Raw genomic sequence first — 19,609 nt, forward strand, 5'->3', positions numbered from 1 at the left:
TAGTTCTTGATGTTAGTAGCATGGAGTCTCTGTTGAATATGATACAAGCTGGGGTTGTTTGTATGCATCTTTCGTTAAGCCAGGAAGTTCTCTTTTTTTTTTTTTTACTTGTTTTTATGATAAACTGGTATAGAACCATAAAAATCACTTTCTATAACTTCTATAAATATTAAGATAATTATATGATCTTTGTTTCTTTTTTAATATGGTGAGGTATATCAATTAGCTGCATCAAATCACTTATGTATCACTGAGATAAACATTTCTTGTTTATTACATAGTTTTAATACACTATTATTGGTTAACTAATCTTTTACTTACAATTTTTGTTATAAATAATGAAGAAACTGTGCCTATAATTTTGTTTCTTCATATCATCTCTATAAAGTACATGTCTTTGAAATTAACATTGTAAGTGCTTGGCAAAATGAATTGTATATCTTTTCTTATTTTACCATTTTCTGGTATACTTTGCATAATTAAAAAATTATCTATCACTTGAAATTTGCTCTTCTGCTGTGAACAGAAACAATCTGGGCCTACAGCATTATTTACTTGTTGGGGGGAATGGAGTGGATTGAAAGGGTTTGAATATGGTATTAATTGTCTTTAATTTTGCCCTGTTTAATTTTTTAGTTCTCTTCCGTTATTTTTTGTTTTCAAATATGTTAGCATATAGTGCTTAAAATGTAAAAAGTATTTAAAGAGTGCATGCTATTTGGTTCTTATGCTTTTAGGGCCCAAATTTGGTTTCTTTGCATCTTACTTATAATTTTTCTCTCACTCAGATATATAAGAAATGTATCTATATTAATATTTTTAGAATAAGTTTTTTTCATTAATCTTCAATATTTTTTATAGTTTTGTTTCCTGTTTTTATTGCATTAAATTCTGTCCTGTCCTGATTATTTTAGTTTTTGACTTAATTCACTTGTTCTTCATCTGTATTTCTGTATAAAATATCGGATTTGTTATGGTTAAAATGTTTTTTTTTCTTTTTGATAGAAGTTAAAAATAAAAAAAGGAGAACTTATTTGGATATAGTTTTTGCATATGTCATCCACATTTTATCGTGAAATTCTTTAAATATAATTTGTTTTTATGAAATTTCTTTTTCTCCCTACAAGGTATCAAGTAGCATATATTTTAGATTCTGGCCAAACTGTCCTCTCTTATTAAGTTCTAGTTTTCTTCTGTTATAGTCAGATAATATTTTTATTGATGTAAATTTTGAGAGGACTGAGACATTGGAACCCAATATATGTTGATTTATGTGTACATATCTTGTGGTCTCATTAATAGATGTGTGTTTTCTCTTTGTTGTAGGGTTCTGTATCTCTTCTTTGTTCATACTTGTTAATCATGTTATTCATGGCTTTTTCATTCATATGTGTCAGGTTTAAGGTCCAATGTTAGTAAAGGGGTTTCTCCAGTTACTATATCATCGAGATCCATAAAAATTCTTATTTATATGCTTTTTTAAAATTGATTTTTTTCTCTACCCAAATTTTTCGTGAGGGCAGGAACATTGTTCTTCTTATTCAGCACAGTAACTATAGGCATGGCTCAGGTGCATGTGCATACACACAACATTCAAAACATATTAGTTGAATAAAGAAATAAATGCATTGATGAGATTATCAAAAGGGAATTTAGGAAAAGAAACTTCAGTCCAAATTCTGAAGAACAATAATACTTAAAGAGTGGGCATTAGAATAAAAGACCATCCAACTTTCTTGAAAGGAATGAATAGGGATGTGAAAAGAATTATTGGTGTATTACAGCTCTGAGTAAAAGGAAGGCAGTGTTTTCTTTCTTTCTTTCTTTCTTTTTTAATGTTTATTTACTTTTGAGAGAGAGAGAGAGACAGAACACAAGTAGGGTAGGGGAAGAGAGAGAGGGAGACACGGAATCAGAAACAGGGTCCAGGCTCCTAACTGTTAGCACAGAGCCCAACATGGGGCTCGAACTCACAGACTGTGAGATCATAATCTCAGCCGTAGTCGGTTGCTAACCGACTGAGCCACCCAGGGAAGCCACCGACTGCCTTCCCAAGAAGGCAGTGTTTCCTGATGAAGGACTGAGTCAAATATAGTCTGTCACAGTAAAATTGTATAACAAGCAACCATAAAACTTCAGAGGCACACAATAAAAAATTAGTTTTGTCCATGAGCCAAGGACTCACCTGGAGACTTGTGTTAATTTACATTAGAATTATCTTGCTGATCCTAGCTGGGTTTGTTCATGTATCCAGCAGTCAGCTGGCTGGATGAGTTGAGACTGACTGGGGGACAGCCTCATTTGAGACTCACTTCTACCACATGGGTCATAAATCCTTTCAAGCTGGAAAGCTCCTTCATTTGTAACATGTTACTGGTCAGGTTCCAAGAGAGGAGGTGAAAAGTATATGCATTTTTGCAAGCCTATAATTATATCTAGTTTTCTACTGTCTCATTGACCAAAGCAAGAGAGCTAAGCCCAAGATATTAGACAGGCGACTGTACAAATTTATAGGTCTAAGAGTGTGAATATTGACAGACCATTAGCTGCGGTCTCTATGAGGATTTCATTAGTAAGGAAGTTTAATGACAAGAAGCTGTATTACAGTAGAATTAACAATAGGTACAAAGAGAAGAAAACAACAACACTTATAAAAATATTATCTATGAAGCAAATGAGACTATTAGTTTCTTCCTAATGATTGAGAATTAAACATATTTAAATGTTTGAGGGAGAAAGCAGTAAAAGTTGAAATGCAGACCCCCAAAGGCAAAAAATAAACAATAAAAAGTGAGTATCTGAGATACTGAGATAAGTATCTGAGACCAGGAGCACATCTGGAGGCAATAACAGGAAGAGGAGCAATCTCTTCCGCTGTGGCAGGCGGACTGGTGGAGAGGGGTGAAAAACGGGCTGTGCTTGTGACTTCGGTAAGAAGTCAGTTTAATTTACAGAAAATGTTACCTTCTTCTTTCTCTCCTCTCACCCTCTGGTTTATTTGTAGAACACCTTCTAAAATGTAGCATTCTTCTCATTATCTTATATACTTATTAGTTTTTTTTTTATTTAACTCTTAACTGGTATCATCTCGAGAAAATAAAACTAACATCTTGCCCAGAAACTTAATTTGAAAGTTCCCCTGTGTCTTAAACAAACTTGCATATTACCACTGTGTATCTTACCCTACTTCCTGAATACACAAATCCTTGTGTTTGAAATATGCTTATTTTTCTCTTTTACCTTTTTGGAGTGCTCCTGCTCACCCTCTAAAGTCCACCTCAAAATTTATGTATTCTGCCCTTTTTATTATTTATCACATGTATAATTGATGCTTCTATAATTGCTTGCTTCTACATGCTCTTTTATAACACAGAAATGTACATAATACTATATTAATTGTGTTGTGTTATATAGGTTATTATATTATTATACTATATTAATAATGTGACTTTCACCTTTGATAGACAATAATTTCTTCAAACTCAAGATCTTTGGTTCATTGCTTAAAATTTCCAGCAAATGAAAATGTCTGAACATGGTTAAAGTTTCTAAATACTCATTAAATGTGGGTACTTTTGTAAGTAAATGAATGGATCGTCTATACTTACATTTTATACATAATCACAACAATAGAATATTCAATTTTGCGAGAGCACATGGACTTTTTTGAAAACCTATAAAGTCAAAATCTACAAAGTATCACGTATCTGGCTCCATATTCAAGGCACAGATTTGGATAAGGTGAGCATTTGTACTCAGAAATTGTACAACTATGAAGAGGATGATGGCACAAAAACAGACACATAAACCAATGGAATAGAATAGAAACCCCAGAACTAGACCCACAAACGTATGGCCAACTCATCTTTGACAAAGCAGGAAAGAACATCCAATGGAAAAAAGACAGCCTCTTTAACAAATGGTGCTGGGAGAACTGGACAGGAACATGCAGAAGGTTGAAACTAGACCACTTTCTCACACCATTCACAAAAATAAACTCAAAATGGATAAAGGACCTGAATGTGAGACAGGAAACCATCAAAACCTTAGAGGAGAAAGCAGGAAAAGACCTCTCTGACCTCAGCCGTAGCAATCTCTTACTCGACACATCCCCAAAGGCAAGGGAATTAAAAGCAAAAGTGAATTACTGGGACCTTATGAAGATAAAAAGCTTCTGCACAGCAAAGGAAACAACCAACAAAACTAAAAGGCAACCAACGGAATGGGAAAAGATATTTGCAAATGACATATCGGACAAAGGGCTAGTATCCAAAATCTATAAAGAGCTCACCAAACTCCACACCTGAAAAACAAATAACCCAGTGAAGACATGGGCAGAAAACATGAATAGACACTTCTCTAAAGAAGACATCCGGATGGCCAACAGGCACATGAAAAGATGTTCAGCGTCGCTCCTTATCAGGGAAATACAAATCAAAACCACACTCAGGTATCACCTCACGCCAGTCAGAGTGGCCAAAATGAACAAATCAGGAGACTATAGATGCTGGAGAGGATGTGGAGAAACGGGAACCCTCTTGCACTGTTGGTGGGAATGCAAATTGGTGCAGCCGCTCTGGAAAGCAGTGTGGAGGTTCCTCAGAAAATTAAAAATAGACCTACCCTATGACCCAGCAATAGCACTGCTAGGAATTTATCCAAGGGATACAGGAGTACTGATGCATAGGGGCACTTGTACCCCAATGTTCATAGCAGCACTCTCAACAATAGCCAAATTATGGAAAGAGCCTAAATGTCCATCAGTTGATGAATGGATAAAGAAATTGTGGTTTATATACACAATGGAATACTACGTGGCAATGAGAAAAAATGAAATATGGCCTTTTGTAGCAACGTGGATGGAACTGGAGAGTGTGATGCTAAGTGAAATAAGCCATACAGAGAAAGACAGATACCATATGGTTTCACTCTTATGTGGATCCTGAGAAACTTAACAGGAACCCATGGGGGAGGGGGAGGAAAAAAGAAAAAAAAAAAAAAAAAAGAGGTTAGAGTGGGAGAGAGCCAAAGCATAAGAGACTGTTAAAAACTGAGAACAAACTGAGGGTTGATGGGGGGTGGGAGGGAGGTGAGGGTGGGTGATGGGTATTGAGGAGGGCACCTTTTGGGATGAGCACTGGGTGTTGTATGGAAACCAATTTGACAATAAATTTCATATAATAAATAAATAAATAAATAAATAAATAAATAGAAGAGGATGAGCTGATGATAAAGGGGGAAATGTCTTAAAATTTAGTACTGCTGGTTTTGTTAAGAAGGGAAATATGCTCGTGGTTAAAGAAACATTTTGATATAGAAATAGAATTTGGAATAGGCCTGAGAATAGGTGAAGATGACTAATAGAGATTTTAATCTAGTGTTGGGGTTGTTTTTTTGTGTATACAGGATGAATGGGAAGTAGTGAGCACTTGGATTCAAAGTTTAGTTCCACCACATTCTAACTGTATGACGACAGGCCAGTTTCTTTACATTTATGCACATCAGTTTACTCATGTATACAGTGGGCAAATAATAGTAATGAACTTCATGGAGGTCTTATGAGAATTAATTTTTTAATATATGTAACATGTTTAGAATATCTTATGGCATACAAGAAGTACTAGACAAGTGTTTGCTATTTTTTTTGTGAAATAGATAAAGTAGTTCTGATACTGGCTTGCATGAAGGAAAAAAAAACTTACAAAGGCTTCCTTTAAAGAGAAAGCTATGCTAAAATGTAGATATTTAAATACATTTATGTCTGTATGTAATAAAAGCTTAGCTACATCAAACCCAGATTAGGGTGTTGGTTAAATGATGTGATTTCAATACTTGTTCCTAATTACATTGCTGGATTTGACTGACTTCAGACTGACTTGGGACTTACCAGCCCTAGGGAATTGGCTTTCTCGCCACAGAACAGGCCACTGAGTTTCTCTCCACTGATCATAAAACCCTGAAGTTCATCTTCAGTACTGGTATCCCATCTCTGGTTATCCTGAAGGCCATTACTTAAGATAAGTCAAATACAGCACACCCACAGTAAGTACATAGTTGGGGACAAAGCCAATCTTTTCATCTTCTGCAGAGATATGGGGATGTCTTCTACAGAAAAGAAGGACCCATCTGTGATAAGCATAACTGTATAATAATCTCCAGTGATTCTATAGAAATCATGAAATCACTTGGTGCCAAATTAACATGAATCCTGGAAAATTTAACCAAACTTGATAGGACAAAATGATGGAATTTCCATAACCACTATGCTGTAATATGTAAAAAAAAAATATTATAGTATATTAGTACTGACATTGTTTAGAATCATATTCACTGTTTTGTCAATTTTCTTTTATTAGATGTTATGTATCTTACGATTCTTGAGAAAAATTTCCAAACTCAAGATTTAGTTGGCTGTATCAGAAGTCATCACTTTCCTTTGGGTTTCTGTAACATATTTATACTCCTGTTTCTCTTAGCTTTCAGTCTCCTAATAATCATGGTATTAAGCCTTGATGGCTACTGTCCTGAGTAAGGAAAGAGCCATCCAATGGCCTCATTTAAACTGACCTCATAAATATTAATTCTCCTTCTATTTTGCAAGGATTTTAACAGAATTTAATTGTTAATACAAACCCAGGAGCTAGAAATGAATTATCTTATTTCATGGTTAGAAGAGAGGATCCTAGAGGCTAAGGTAATTTTCCGAGTTCATTGGGGCCACATAGAGCTACATTTCACTCAAAATATTTGAAGGTTTTCTGAACTCTAAGAACAATACATTCGGGTGTGTAGCTTTCAGTAGGAAGCCCTGTAACTGAAAAGACACTCAGCTATTCTTAAATGTCTGGCCAGAAATATTAAGTTTTAGCACAAGTCAGTAAATAAATAAACATAATCCACAGTAAGAACACATTGCACTGTGGGTTCACTAACTGGAATTAAAATAAAAACTTAAACCCACCAAGTCAATGCAAATGCAAAAAAAAAAAAAAAAAAAAAGAATACATTACTCAAAGTAATTTTTTGTGTTTTACTAACACATTAGCCTTTGGATCTCTAATATATTGATGAATGTGAACTGAGATAGTGGGCATCTCTGTCCTATTGATTAAATAAATGATCTTTGTTAGACAATACTTACCATATTACAAAAGTTCTTTTTTAAATACCTGTTAAGTTTAAGTTGATTTTTTAAAATTATAAATAGATAAAATCAAATACTTCTCTGGCCTACCTGACCTATATTTATTTTCCTTTAATTTTTAAAAACATTAATAGCATTTATGTTTTAGACCAACTAGGTTCAAAGCAAAATTGAGCAGAAGGCAGTGGGTCAAAAAGAAATTAAAAAAAAAAAAAGAATTACCATATGATCCAGCAATTCCACTTCTGGATATATACTTAATCAAATTGAAAGTAAGGTCTCAGACATATTTATAAATCCATGTATGTAGCAGAATTATGCACAATAGCTAAAATATAGAAGCAACCCAAGAGGCCATCAACCAGTGAATGGATAAACAAAATGTGGCACACATGTGTGTGCATGTGTGTGTGTGTGTGTGTGTGTGTGTGTGTGATGGAATATTACTCAACCTTGAAAAGGGAGGAAATTCTGCAATAGGCTACAATATGGATTGACCTTGAGGACATTATTTTGAATGAAATAAACCAGTCAGAAAAAGACAAATACTGTTTGATTCTACTTATATGAGATACTCAGTAGTCAAAAACAATAAAGACAGGGTAATGGTGGTGGCCAGGTGATTGAGGGAAGAGAGAATGTTTAATAGTTATAGAATATCAATTTTACAAGATGAAAAGAATTATGGGAACGGGTAGTGGTGATAGTTGCACACAATGGGAATGTATTTAATGTCATTGAACTGTACACTTAAAAATAGTTAAGATAATAAATTTCATGTAATTTGGGTTACACCACAATAAAAGAAAATTGAGCAGAAGGTGTACAGATATATCCTATATATTCCCTGCCCCTGTACATACATTTCTAAAATAATATGTTTTAATGTCATGAATTATAAATAATATATCTCTAATGATAAACTATATTTGGTTGTGTATGATAGATATATTTTACATGTTGCATAATTAGATTTGCAAATATTAGATATTTATAATCAAAATAGTCCTAAAACATTTCTTTTTGCAAGGTATTTTCCGGTTTGAAACTGTCTTATTCTAGCAGCTTTAAAGTTTTCCTCTTTTTATAATTCCTTGAATAACTTCAGAGGATAGTAATTATATCTTCTAAGAAGTAAATTTTAAGATATAATTTAAGAGTTAATATTAGATCCTTTGGCATATTATTCTGATATTTTACACATTTCCAACTTCTGTTTCAATTTATTTATCTATTCAGTCAATTATAGTAAGTTTTACGCTCTTTAAAATATTGCACAGTTCCTGACTGTCCAGTTTTGATTCATAAAGTATACCACTATATTCTTTAATATTTGAAAACAGTTTTTCCAAATGCCATGTCTCAACTTTGAGTTTTTGTTTTCTGCTGAATAATTTCTTAGATTGTGTTTATTTTTTAAATGTTTTTATTTATTTTTGACAGTGAGAGAGCACAAGTAGAATTAGGGACAGAGAGAGAGAGAGAGAGGGAGACACAGAATCCGAAGCAGGCTCCAGGCTCTGAACTGTCAGCACAGAGTCTGACGCAGGGCTCGAACTCATAAACCACAAGATTGTGACCTGAGCCGAAGTCAGATGCTTAACCGACTGAACCATCCAGGTAACCCAGATTGTGTCTATTTCTAATTAAAATATAGTTAACATACATGTTACATTAGTTTCAGGGGTACAACAAAGTGATTTGAAAGTCTTTATGTTATGCTGTGTTCACACAAGTGTAGCTAGCTACCATCTGTCACCATATGACATGATTACAACACCACTGAATAGATTTCCTGTAGTGTGCTTTTCATCCCTGTGACTTATTCATTCCATAACTGGAAGCCTATATTTCCCCTCCCCTTCCCTATGCCCAAGATTGTGTCTATTTTACGACACTTTTTAAATAATAGCTTTCATTTTTTGAGACTTCTTACTACATTTTTCCAGTTCCACTACTTTGCTCTCTTATTTTTATTGTTTTCTTTGTTTAATTTGAAATTAGTTGCTGTAATGCCTTATATTATTTGATTACTTTATCACTTCATAGACACTTTTTTGTTTTGTAATGTATACATTTGAAGTTACAGATTTATTAATGCTTATTAAATTTACAAATGTATTAACCATATTCCCAAAGATTTAAGTTCATCATTATCTTTCTATTCTTTCCTTTTTATGATTTCTATTATTATATTATATTTGTTACATTTATAAGTTCATACTGTTCCTAAATATTTCCAAATGTATGTATTCTTTTGTCTCTATAAGAATTTTTTGTTATTTCTCATTTATGGCCCATAACATGATGTATATTGTGTACTTAAAATAGTCTGTAATCTCCTATTTTTGCATGTAGGTTTATAATTAAACCCTCTTGGGTACAAAATTGTTAATACTGTTATCAGACTTATATCATTACCAATTATTGTTTACATATTTGTTTCAAGAAATATATTTTCACATTTCTCACCCTAACTTTAAATTTGTAATTTTCTACTTGAATTTCTTACAAGTTATGGTTCAGTGTTCAGATTCAGGTGAGTCACAAATATTATATTATCCTATAAATTGTCCCATACATCACTGCATAATTGTTATTTTTAACTCCATTAATGCTTTAAAAATAGCTGATACTGATGTTATTATATTGTTTTGTTTAAGAATACTTGATTCTTTCTATACATTTACTTTCCAACTTTGTACTTTTAGTGCCCCTTAGAAATAATACAAGTTTTTAAAAAAAAATTAATTTGAAAATTCCTCCTGTAATCTGCAAATGTACTCTAATAATTATTGTATTTATCGATGTATATGAATTGTCTTTTTCATGGCAATATCCATTATTTTATTTTTGTTTTGATAAAATATCCATTATTCTTTTCTAACTCTATATTGTTTTGATTTGCTTCTCCCTTACATTTTTTAACATTCTCCATTACATTTTCCCTTACATCATTCCTTTACATTTTTTTTAATTTTTTTTTTAACGTTTATTTTTGAGACAGAGAGAGACAGAGCATGAACGGGGGAGGGTCAGACAGAGAGGGAGACACAGAATCTGAAACAGGCTCCAGGCTCTGAGCAGTCAGCACAGAGTCCAATGCAGGGCTCGAACTCACATACCGCGAGATGGTGACCTGAGCCGAAGTCGGACGCTTAACCGACTGAGTCACCCAGGCGCCCCTTACATTTTTAACATACGTGAATATGTCACTATGTCTGTTAACAACTCAAACCTCCTCATGAATAATTCAAGAATCATGGGCATATAAACTGCTTAATCCTCCTCCAGTATTCTTTCATATAACAAATATGTACTGAGTGTATATTAAGTGCCAGGCATTATAAATGATATAAATTACACAAATACCATGTCTTTGCTTTCTTTTTTTTTAAAATTAATGTTTATTATTATTATTATTTTTTTTTTTTTTTTTGAGAGAGAGAGAGAGAGAGCAGGAGCGGGGGCGGGGGGTGCAGAGAGAGAAGGAGACAGAATTTTTTTTTTTTTTTGAGAGAGAGAGAAAGACAGAGAGAGACAGAGCAGGAGCGGGGGCGGGGGGTGCAGACAGAGAGGGAGAAGGCTCCAGGTTCTGAGCTGTCAGCACAGAGCCCGTCGCAGGGTTCGAGCTCATCAACCGTGAAATCATGACCAGAGCCAAAGTGAAATGCTTAACCGACTAAGCCTCCCCTTGCTTTTGCTTTCTTTGGGAGATATGTATATTAACTTAATGAACTAGACACTGACACGCATTATTGCTCCTTCTTTGGGAAGTTAGAAACAGTCTTTCTGTTTGTTCTTTTAAGTGAAGTTGAAATTATTCCATTGCTCTGAACTGATGAAGGAATCTCACTGTCAGTACCCAAAATAGCATGCCCAAAGCTATTTCACTGTTCAGGTTTGGGTGTTAAAATGCCAAACCATAAACACTAGAGCTTTTAACCTATGTAGTATATATCTAAACTACTATAGCATCAGTTTGAAATTTTAAAAACTTTGATTACATTTATCTCTTCATTTTGATCTCAAGTATTCTTAATTCTTAACTTGAAATTTGGCATATTTGTTAAAAATATTGCTATGTTTTCTTAACAATTAAAAACTAATAGTTATGTCTTATATCATTTAATTAGTTCATTATGTTGAAAAGAGTATAGAATGCCATTATCTGGATTAGGTGAATATATCCACCAAGACTATATTAACACTGCCTTTCTGTACGTACTATCATTTTAAGGCACAATTATTTTTAAATACTCTTTATTTATATTGTATCCTTAATATATGCAATCCTTAAGAAGAAATAAATAAATAGCACACATTTTGAAAGAACACACAATGTAATCTCCTTTCATTTTAAATACAAAATATTCGTAAAATACTATATCAAAGAAATGTCTTATATAGAGAGTAATTTGATCTTATCAGAACTTCTGAATAAAATATTGATCCCATACTCATTAGTTTGTCAGTTTTGTTTTTGTTTTCACTTCTGCTTTATTAAGTATAATGTGACTGTCTGGACTACTTAAGAAGCAAAACTATGTCCAAAAGGGGAAAGTTACACAAAACCAGAAAGAACTGGTTTGAAAATACTGAGATTTCCAACCCATGTTGGAAACCCATACTTATGGTTGCATGGACTTGGGTAAGTAGCATACTGGACATCACTTTACTGCTTATAAAATTGATATGCTAACTGAACTCATATATTTTAATGACATATAAATAATATTCTATAACCTTATCTGTCATCTGAGAAGACTCCATGCATGAAAATCTCTACTCTGAGACTTGCATTTGGTCTACAAAGAAAGCAATCTACCAGCAAAGTCAAACTTAAAGACCAGGCTATGACATGAGATGGTTTTCTTTTTATCAAGCTTCCATGACATAATATGGAAGATAATAAGCAAGACCCTATTGCTATACTGTTCTATTCCTCAATTATCAGAGAGTTGAAATCTTACAACTTGCTTTATAGAGTATTTGTGATGATTGAATGACTCCTAATTTGAAATGTGTTACCAACATTCCAGTTTTGTAATAATATCGCACAAATGTTAGTACTGAAATGAGAATAATGAAGATGAATACCCCTTTTAATCTCATGAACCCAGGTTACTCCTTTTCAAATACTTACAGTGTTTGTGATATTAAGTACAGTAACTTTGAATGTTTTCTTCCCTTAGTGAAGGATGTTCCAGCATCCTGGAGATTCCAACATTTCTAAGTTCCAGGTCTCTGAGTTCATTCTGATGGGATTCCCAGGCATTCACACCTGGCAGCACTGGCTCTCCCTGCCCCTGGCTCTGCTCTATCTCTTAGCTCTCACTGCCAACATCCTTATCCTGATCATCATCAATCAGGAGGCCACACTGCATCAGCCTATGTACTTTTTCCTAGGTGTCCTGGCTGTTGTCGACATGGGACTGGCTACCACCATCATGCCCAAGATTTTGGCCATCTTATGGTTCAGTGCCAAGGCCATCAGTCTCCCTGAGTGTTTTGCTCAGATGTATGTCATACATTGTTTTGTAGCCATGGAATCAGGTATCTTTGTCTGTATGGCTATAGATAGATACATAGCCATTTGCAAACCACTACGCTATCCAGCAATAGTTACTGATTCTTTTGTGGTCAAGGCAACTGTGTTCATGGCACTTAGAAACAGCCTGGCTACCATCCCAGTGCCTGTGTTGGCTGCTCAGAGACACTACTGCTCACAGAACCAAATTGAGCACTGCCTGTGTTCTAATCTTGGAGTCACTAGCTTATCCTGTGATGACAGGACAATCAACAGCATCTACCAGCTACTTCTGGCATGGACACTGATGGGGAGTGACCTGGCTTTGATTTTTTTATCATATGCTTTGATACTTCACTCGGTGCTAAAGCTGAACTCAGCAGAAGCTGCTTCCAAAGCCCTAAGTACCTGCACTTCCCACCTCATCCTCATTTTGTTCTTTTACACAGTCATTGTTGTCATTTCCATCACCCATAATGCAGCAATGACGCTTCCCCTTGTCCCAGTTCTCCTCAATGTATTGCACAATGTCATTCCTCCTGCCCTCAACCCCATGGTGTATGCACTCAAGAACAGGGAGCTTAGGCAGGGCTTGTATAAGGTTCTGAAGATGGACAAGGAGAACTAACCCTGAGAATGGGCTCACTTAGATAATTCTCCCACATATTTATCCATCATATTACCCAATCATTACACATGGCGGAAGAACTAAGGAACATGTACACTGGCAACTTCAGTTAGTATAAGGAAACTGTGGTGAAAGTGAAACTTCACAAAAAGGGGTGATACTAATATTTGAAATCTTGGTAGTCAGAAAAGTTTTTCGCCATAACACAATGATGCTGATTGTCTCAAGGATTCCAAGGGACAAGTGCAATATGCATCTCATTTTCCTACCTACTTGCCCTGGCTAGAACTTCTAGACAATGTTGAGTAGAGGTGGCTAAGGCAGATATATGCCAGTCTCTTCTTTTTAATGGAAGAGTTTAGTCCATGCATATTAATTTGCTTAGTAATAACATAGTACCAATTTATGCCGTTTGTATATATGCTTTCTAATGTGTCTCATATCTTTTAAAATTAGCAAAGGACTTGAATAGACATTTCTGTAAAGAAGATGTGCAATTTCCTTCAAGCACATGAAGGAATGCTCAACATCATTAGTCATTAGACGAATTCAAATCAAAACCACAAGATAGCACTATATCCTCTAAATTGGCCTTAATTCTTTGTTGTTGTTGTTGTTGTTGTTGTTGAAGTATAATTAACATACAGTGTTATATTAGTCTCAGGTGTACAATATAATGATTGAACACATTATTCAGTTATCATCACGATAAGTGCACTCTTAATCTCCTTTATCTATTTCCCCTACCCCCTCCTCCCTTACCTTCCTCTGGCAAACAATTTGTTCTCCGTATTTAAGAGTCTGGATTTTTGTTTGTTTGCTTGCTTGTCTCCATTTTCTTTGTTAGTTCATTTGTTTTGTTTCTTAAATTCCACATATAAGTGAAATCATATGGTATTTATTTTTCTCTGGCTGACATTGCTCTTAACATTATACCCTCTAGGTCCTTCCATGTTGTTGCAAATTGAAAGAGCTCATTCTTTTTTATGGCAAGTAATATTTCATTGTATATATATACTACATGTTCTTTCTCCATTCATCTATGGACACTTGGGTTGCTTCCATATCTTGGCCATTGTAAATATTATGGCAAAAAGACACAGGGGTGCATATATATGTTTTTGAATTTGTGTTTTCATTTTCTTTGAGTAAATACTTAGATGTGGAATTACTGAATTATATGGTAATTCTATTTTTAATTTTTTGAGGAACCACCATAGTGTTTTCCCCAGTGGCTGTACCAATTTGCACTCCCACCAGAGGTTTTTTTTTTAGTATCTTGTACTTTGAAAATTATAAGACACTAATGAAAGAAATTGAAGATGATACAAACAAATGGAAAGATATTCCATACTTATAGTTTGGAAGAACCAATATTGTTAAAATGTCCATACTACCTAAAGCAATCTATAGATTCAATCCAATGCCTATCAAAATACCAACATTTTTCACAGAACTAAAACAAATAATCCTAAAATTTGTATGAAACCACAAAAGACCTAAGCTAACAAAGTGATTTTGAGAAGGCAGAACAAAGCTGGAGGTATCAGATTTCAGGATATGCTACAAAGCTGTAGTAATCAAAACAATATGGCACTGGCACAAAAATAGACACAGGGATCAATGGAACAGAATAGAGAACCCAGAATGTAACCCATGCTTATATGGTCAATGAATCTATAACAGAGAAGGCAAGAATATTCAATGGGGAAAATATAGTCTCTTCAAAAGATGGTGTTTGGAAAACTGGACAGCTACATGCAAAAGAATAAAACTGGACCACTATCTTACACCCTACACACAATAAACTTAAAATGGATTAAAGACCTGTGAGACCTGAAATCATAAAACTTCTAGAAGAAAACATATGCAGCAATTTCTTTGGCATTGGTCTTAGCAACTTTTTTCTAGATATGTTCTTAAGCAAGTGAAACAAAACCACAAATGAACCAAAATAGTCTTTCACAGACTAAAGAAAACCATCAACAAAACAAAAAGGCAACCTACTGAATGGGAAAAAATATTTTCAAATGATATATAAATCAGGGTAATATCTAAAATGTATAAAGAACTTATATAACTCAACACCAAAACAATAAATAATCTGATCAAAAATGGCTTTATTTTTTTTAATATATGAAATTTATTGTCAAATTGGTTTCTATACAACATCCAGTGCTCATCCCAAAAGACGCCCTCTTCAATACCCATCACCCACCCTCCCCTCCCTCCCACCCCCCATCAGCCCTCAGTTTGTTCTCACAAAAATGGCTTTAATTCTTTTCAATTAGTCAGTGTCAGAGATTTTGTGGAAATATTGGTGTACTCACACATTGCTGATGGGAATATAAAATCATACAGGAGATGTTAAGACAGTTCAAAAATTACTCAAAAAGTTGAAAACAACTAACCATATGACTAATCAGTTCAAACCCTTAGTATCAAAAGAACCCTATGTTCATCAGCTGCCTAATGAATGAACAGGTGAGACATATTCATCCACAAGGCATTATTATTTATCCATAAAAAGGATGAAATACTGATACATGCAATTATAGAGATGAACTTTGAAAACATTATGCTACATGAAAAAAGTTAAACATAAAATTTACATGTTTCATGACTACTGTTATTGGATGTCCAAAATAGGTGATCTATTGAATCAGAGAGTGTATTAGTTATTGTCAGGGGCAAGAGAGACAGGAGAATAGGGAATGACTAATGGTTATGGAATTTTCTTCTGAGGTAACAGAAATATTTTGGAATTATAAAGTGCTAATACTTGCACAGCATTGAGAATGTACTTTAATCCACCCAATTGTACATTTTCAAACAGTTTAACTGGGTAATTTTATGGTATGTGAATTTCGCCCCTCGAAAAGAAAAGATTAAATGAAAAAGGTGCTAAAAATGTTCTCTACATATGTATTTGTTGATCATTTCCAGCAAAATAAAGAAATATGTATAAGAGTAGGAAATGGTTTAAAAATTATGTAAATACATATTATGTAATGTTATATAATCATAATATTAATGAATAATCCTATTTTGAATGTGATTCTTATATAATGTCAATTGAAAATGGCAGAATTTATTTTAATATGGTATTATCCAAACTTTTTTCAAAAACATATATAGCAAAAGTATATTAAGAAATGTATTAGAAGTTACCTCTACATTATAGAGTATGAGTTTCGTTTATCTATTCCAAACTCATTTTAGTTTTTTCCATCAAAAAATATATAAGCATTACTCATTATCTAATAAAAGTCATAAAAATAAAATCAGATATTACATTTTATAATTGCTATTATCACCATCATTAGTATCTCAAATTTTTATTATTTATTGCAGCATCAAAATATTCTTGTCCTAATATGTAGGCGTAATAAACCTGAGCCTGAATTTCTACAATTCCATAATATTCATTTACATTGTCACTTTAAGGTGAAATAAACAATTAAAGAACACATAAATGTGTGTGATGGTGATTGAAACTTTGTGAAAAATTTAAATGCTTTCAACTTGTGTCCTGAAGAACTTGACACTAAAAGAAACGAAATTCTCAATGAATATTAAAATTACAAACTTTCATTAAAATTTTCTGTCTCATTCTCACCCCCCCCATGCATAATTCTTCACACACAAGTACACCAATATACATGCATATTAAATTATTCTCTTATTTGTGCACCATCTCATAAGTGGTAAGAACGTAAAGCTTCTCTTTTTCTACTTCAGTAAGGGTTAGTTTGACTCCTATACCAGTGTCTGTGTCTCTAATAGGGTGCAATATACCCTTGGGAGACATAACAACATTGTTATTTAAAGATTCAATTCAGTAGTACAGACATCAAGAGATTTAGAGGTGGAGGGTTGCGCATATACATAGCATCAGGACGTTTTTTACCTCAACACTTGGACCAGATTTCATTCATCTGTCTTCTACAGAGAAACTAAGGTACTAAAGGACATCAAAAGTGAGACTAGTGACAGGATTGAATAAACTTGTCAGTACTGAGATAAATAGGAGCCAGGCTTTGAGGATATATGAATTGATTATTATAAATTCACAAACACAGGTTTGGTTCCATCCATCAATTTGAAGGCATTAATGCCATAAATGTTTGGATTTTCTTTACAATGTTCATTTCCTCAATTCTCAGAGTACCATTCAGTGTAATTTTCCCTCACGATTATGAATATGTATGTTATCTCCCTAACCAAACAGGAATCACTGGCCCTGTTGTAGCAGAAGTGAGATATGAATCATCCCCATGACCAGTAGAAATGAAGAGCTAGAGACTAGTTTTCAGTCATGGTCAGAACATTCTTGCTTTTCACCTGTCATCCCATTGTCTTGGAATGAGAATCTAATTTACTTGCTTCATTCCTAGAGAGATTTATTTGTCACTATGCTTCTTCCATTCTAGATAGCAAAACCTACTTGGAGGAAACCTCTGTCATAGTGAGAGAACACTCAGGGTTGTAAAATAAGGACCATCCAGTGAGGAAACATGCTTATTGTCTATGGAGTTTGAAAATGAAAACAGACAATAGATGATAAAAAAGTTTACCTTATAAACAGCTATATTTGTGTGTTAATGCTACTACTTCAATATACCTGTACATTTTCCTTGCAGAAAAATTAAGTTCTAATGTATTTAAATCATTTAAATTGTTATGGAAAAGATGTGCTATGATTTGTGGTTATTACTATATTACATGGTATTAACTTGGAGCTTTTACTGAGAATTTGGCAAATGTATTGAAGGTGGACTGAAATCTCTCAGGTAATATTAAAACCATTAGAGTAATCACCACTAGAACTATCAAAAGGAAACACAAGGAAAATAAATATTTATCTCATAGAAGAAATATATTCTTAAGAATGGAGCACAAGTACTATCACAGACAGATTTCTTAAACTCAGTTTATGGGTTTGTATGCTTTTGCTCATTTTCTACTTTCTTTTCTTGCATTGAGTCAAGAATTGACTATTCAAAAAACAGAGAAATAAATGAAGAATGATCCTATTTTCAACATCTTGACAACTAGTAACACTCATCAAATACTAATAAATAATACATTTCAAATCTATCATACATATGCAGTAATCAAAGGTTATGTGTGTGCAAATATATAGTATATATACATGGATATAAGTTGTTGCAGATTTGTACCTCAATAATTTTTAAAAGAAACATGAAATATAATTATCTGTAAATACTAAGGAGAAATTTACAGCCCTCACAGAAAGAGACTTGTGACAATTTTAGTATGTAAGAAATCAAATTTTAATATTGAAAACTCCTACTATCCTTTATCTATAATACAAATTATAAGGCTTTTGAAAGTCTTGCAATTATTAGCTTAAATGCACATTAATATCGCTATACAAGATATTGTGGATTAGCTAATGAGTTGCAACATATTTCAGTGAATTCCCCACTTTGCATTTTCCACCTTGGATGAATAAATTGAAAAATATTACTTCAGAGTTTTCTATTAATTTGTGAGTGGAAAACCATATCATCCCTCTAGTCTTGACTGATCTGTGATGACACCAGGTCAGTATTCAAGGAGCATTCTTATTAATTAGTTTGCCTTATGTTGCTTTGCTACTACCAAAAAGTGTTGCTTTTTGAAGTATCTAATCTTTCATTCTCCTATAAGAAATAACGTGAAAGAGAAATGTAGGCTGGAAAAGTGCATAAAGAACACCTTGACATCTCTGACTCATCCACTATGCAACACAACATTAATTATCATCTTATGATGCCTGGTCATTCTGGGAGGAAACATTAACATGTACTATACATGCAGATGCATCCACTGCGATGTGGGCAAGGGGGAATGAAAGGGCTGAATTCAATATTCATATTTAAGTGTGAGGCCCAGAGTGTCCAAGAACACTGGATGTCCATCACATATTCCTCCAGGAATTAACCATGTGGATTCTTTTCTTTTTTTTTTAAATTTTTTTTTTTTTTAATTTTTTTTTTCAACGTTTATTTATTTTTGGGACAGAGAGAGACAGAGCATGAACGGGCGGGGGGCAGAGAGAGAGGGAGACACAGAATCGGAAACAGGCTCCAGGCTCCGAGCCATCCGCCCAGAGCCCGACGCGGGGCTCGAACTCACGGACCGCGAGATCGTGACCTGGCTGAAGTCGGACGCTTAACCGACTGCGCCACCCAGGCGCCCCTGTGGATTCTTTTCTAAAAAAAAGTCTCTGAGTAAAGACCTATAAACACTGATAACTAAGGATGTCAACAATGGAGCAAAGAGGTCCCCAGGAGGACCA

The 19,609-nt window shown here is 34.0% G+C and overlaps 1 protein-coding gene across 2 annotated transcripts; it reads left to right on the top strand.

Moving 5' to 3' along the window:
- Window positions 1–12,149: 12,149 nt before the first annotated feature.
- Window positions 12,150–13,302, top strand: LOC123602535 (putative olfactory receptor 56B2). Of its 2 annotated transcripts, XM_045487022.1 has the most exons (2): window positions 12,150–12,168; window positions 12,365–13,302. In XM_045487022.1, exons 1-2 carry the CDS (start codon window positions 12,150–12,152, stop codon window positions 13,300–13,302), a joined length of 957 nt encoding a protein of 318 aa, XP_045342978.1. The 2 variants fall into 2 exon arrangements, with proteins under 2 accessions (XP_045342978.1, XP_045342977.1); XM_045487021.1 differs by lacking the exon at window positions 12,150–12,168 and having other exon boundaries at window positions 12,346–13,302.
- Window positions 13,303–19,609: the final 6,307 nt, after the last annotated feature.

The sequence above is a fragment of the Leopardus geoffroyi genome, chromosome D1 (assembly GCF_018350155.1).
Source record: "Leopardus geoffroyi isolate Oge1 chromosome D1, O.geoffroyi_Oge1_pat1.0, whole genome shotgun sequence".
NCBI classification, from domain to species: Eukaryota; Metazoa; Chordata; class Mammalia; order Carnivora; family Felidae; genus Leopardus; species Leopardus geoffroyi.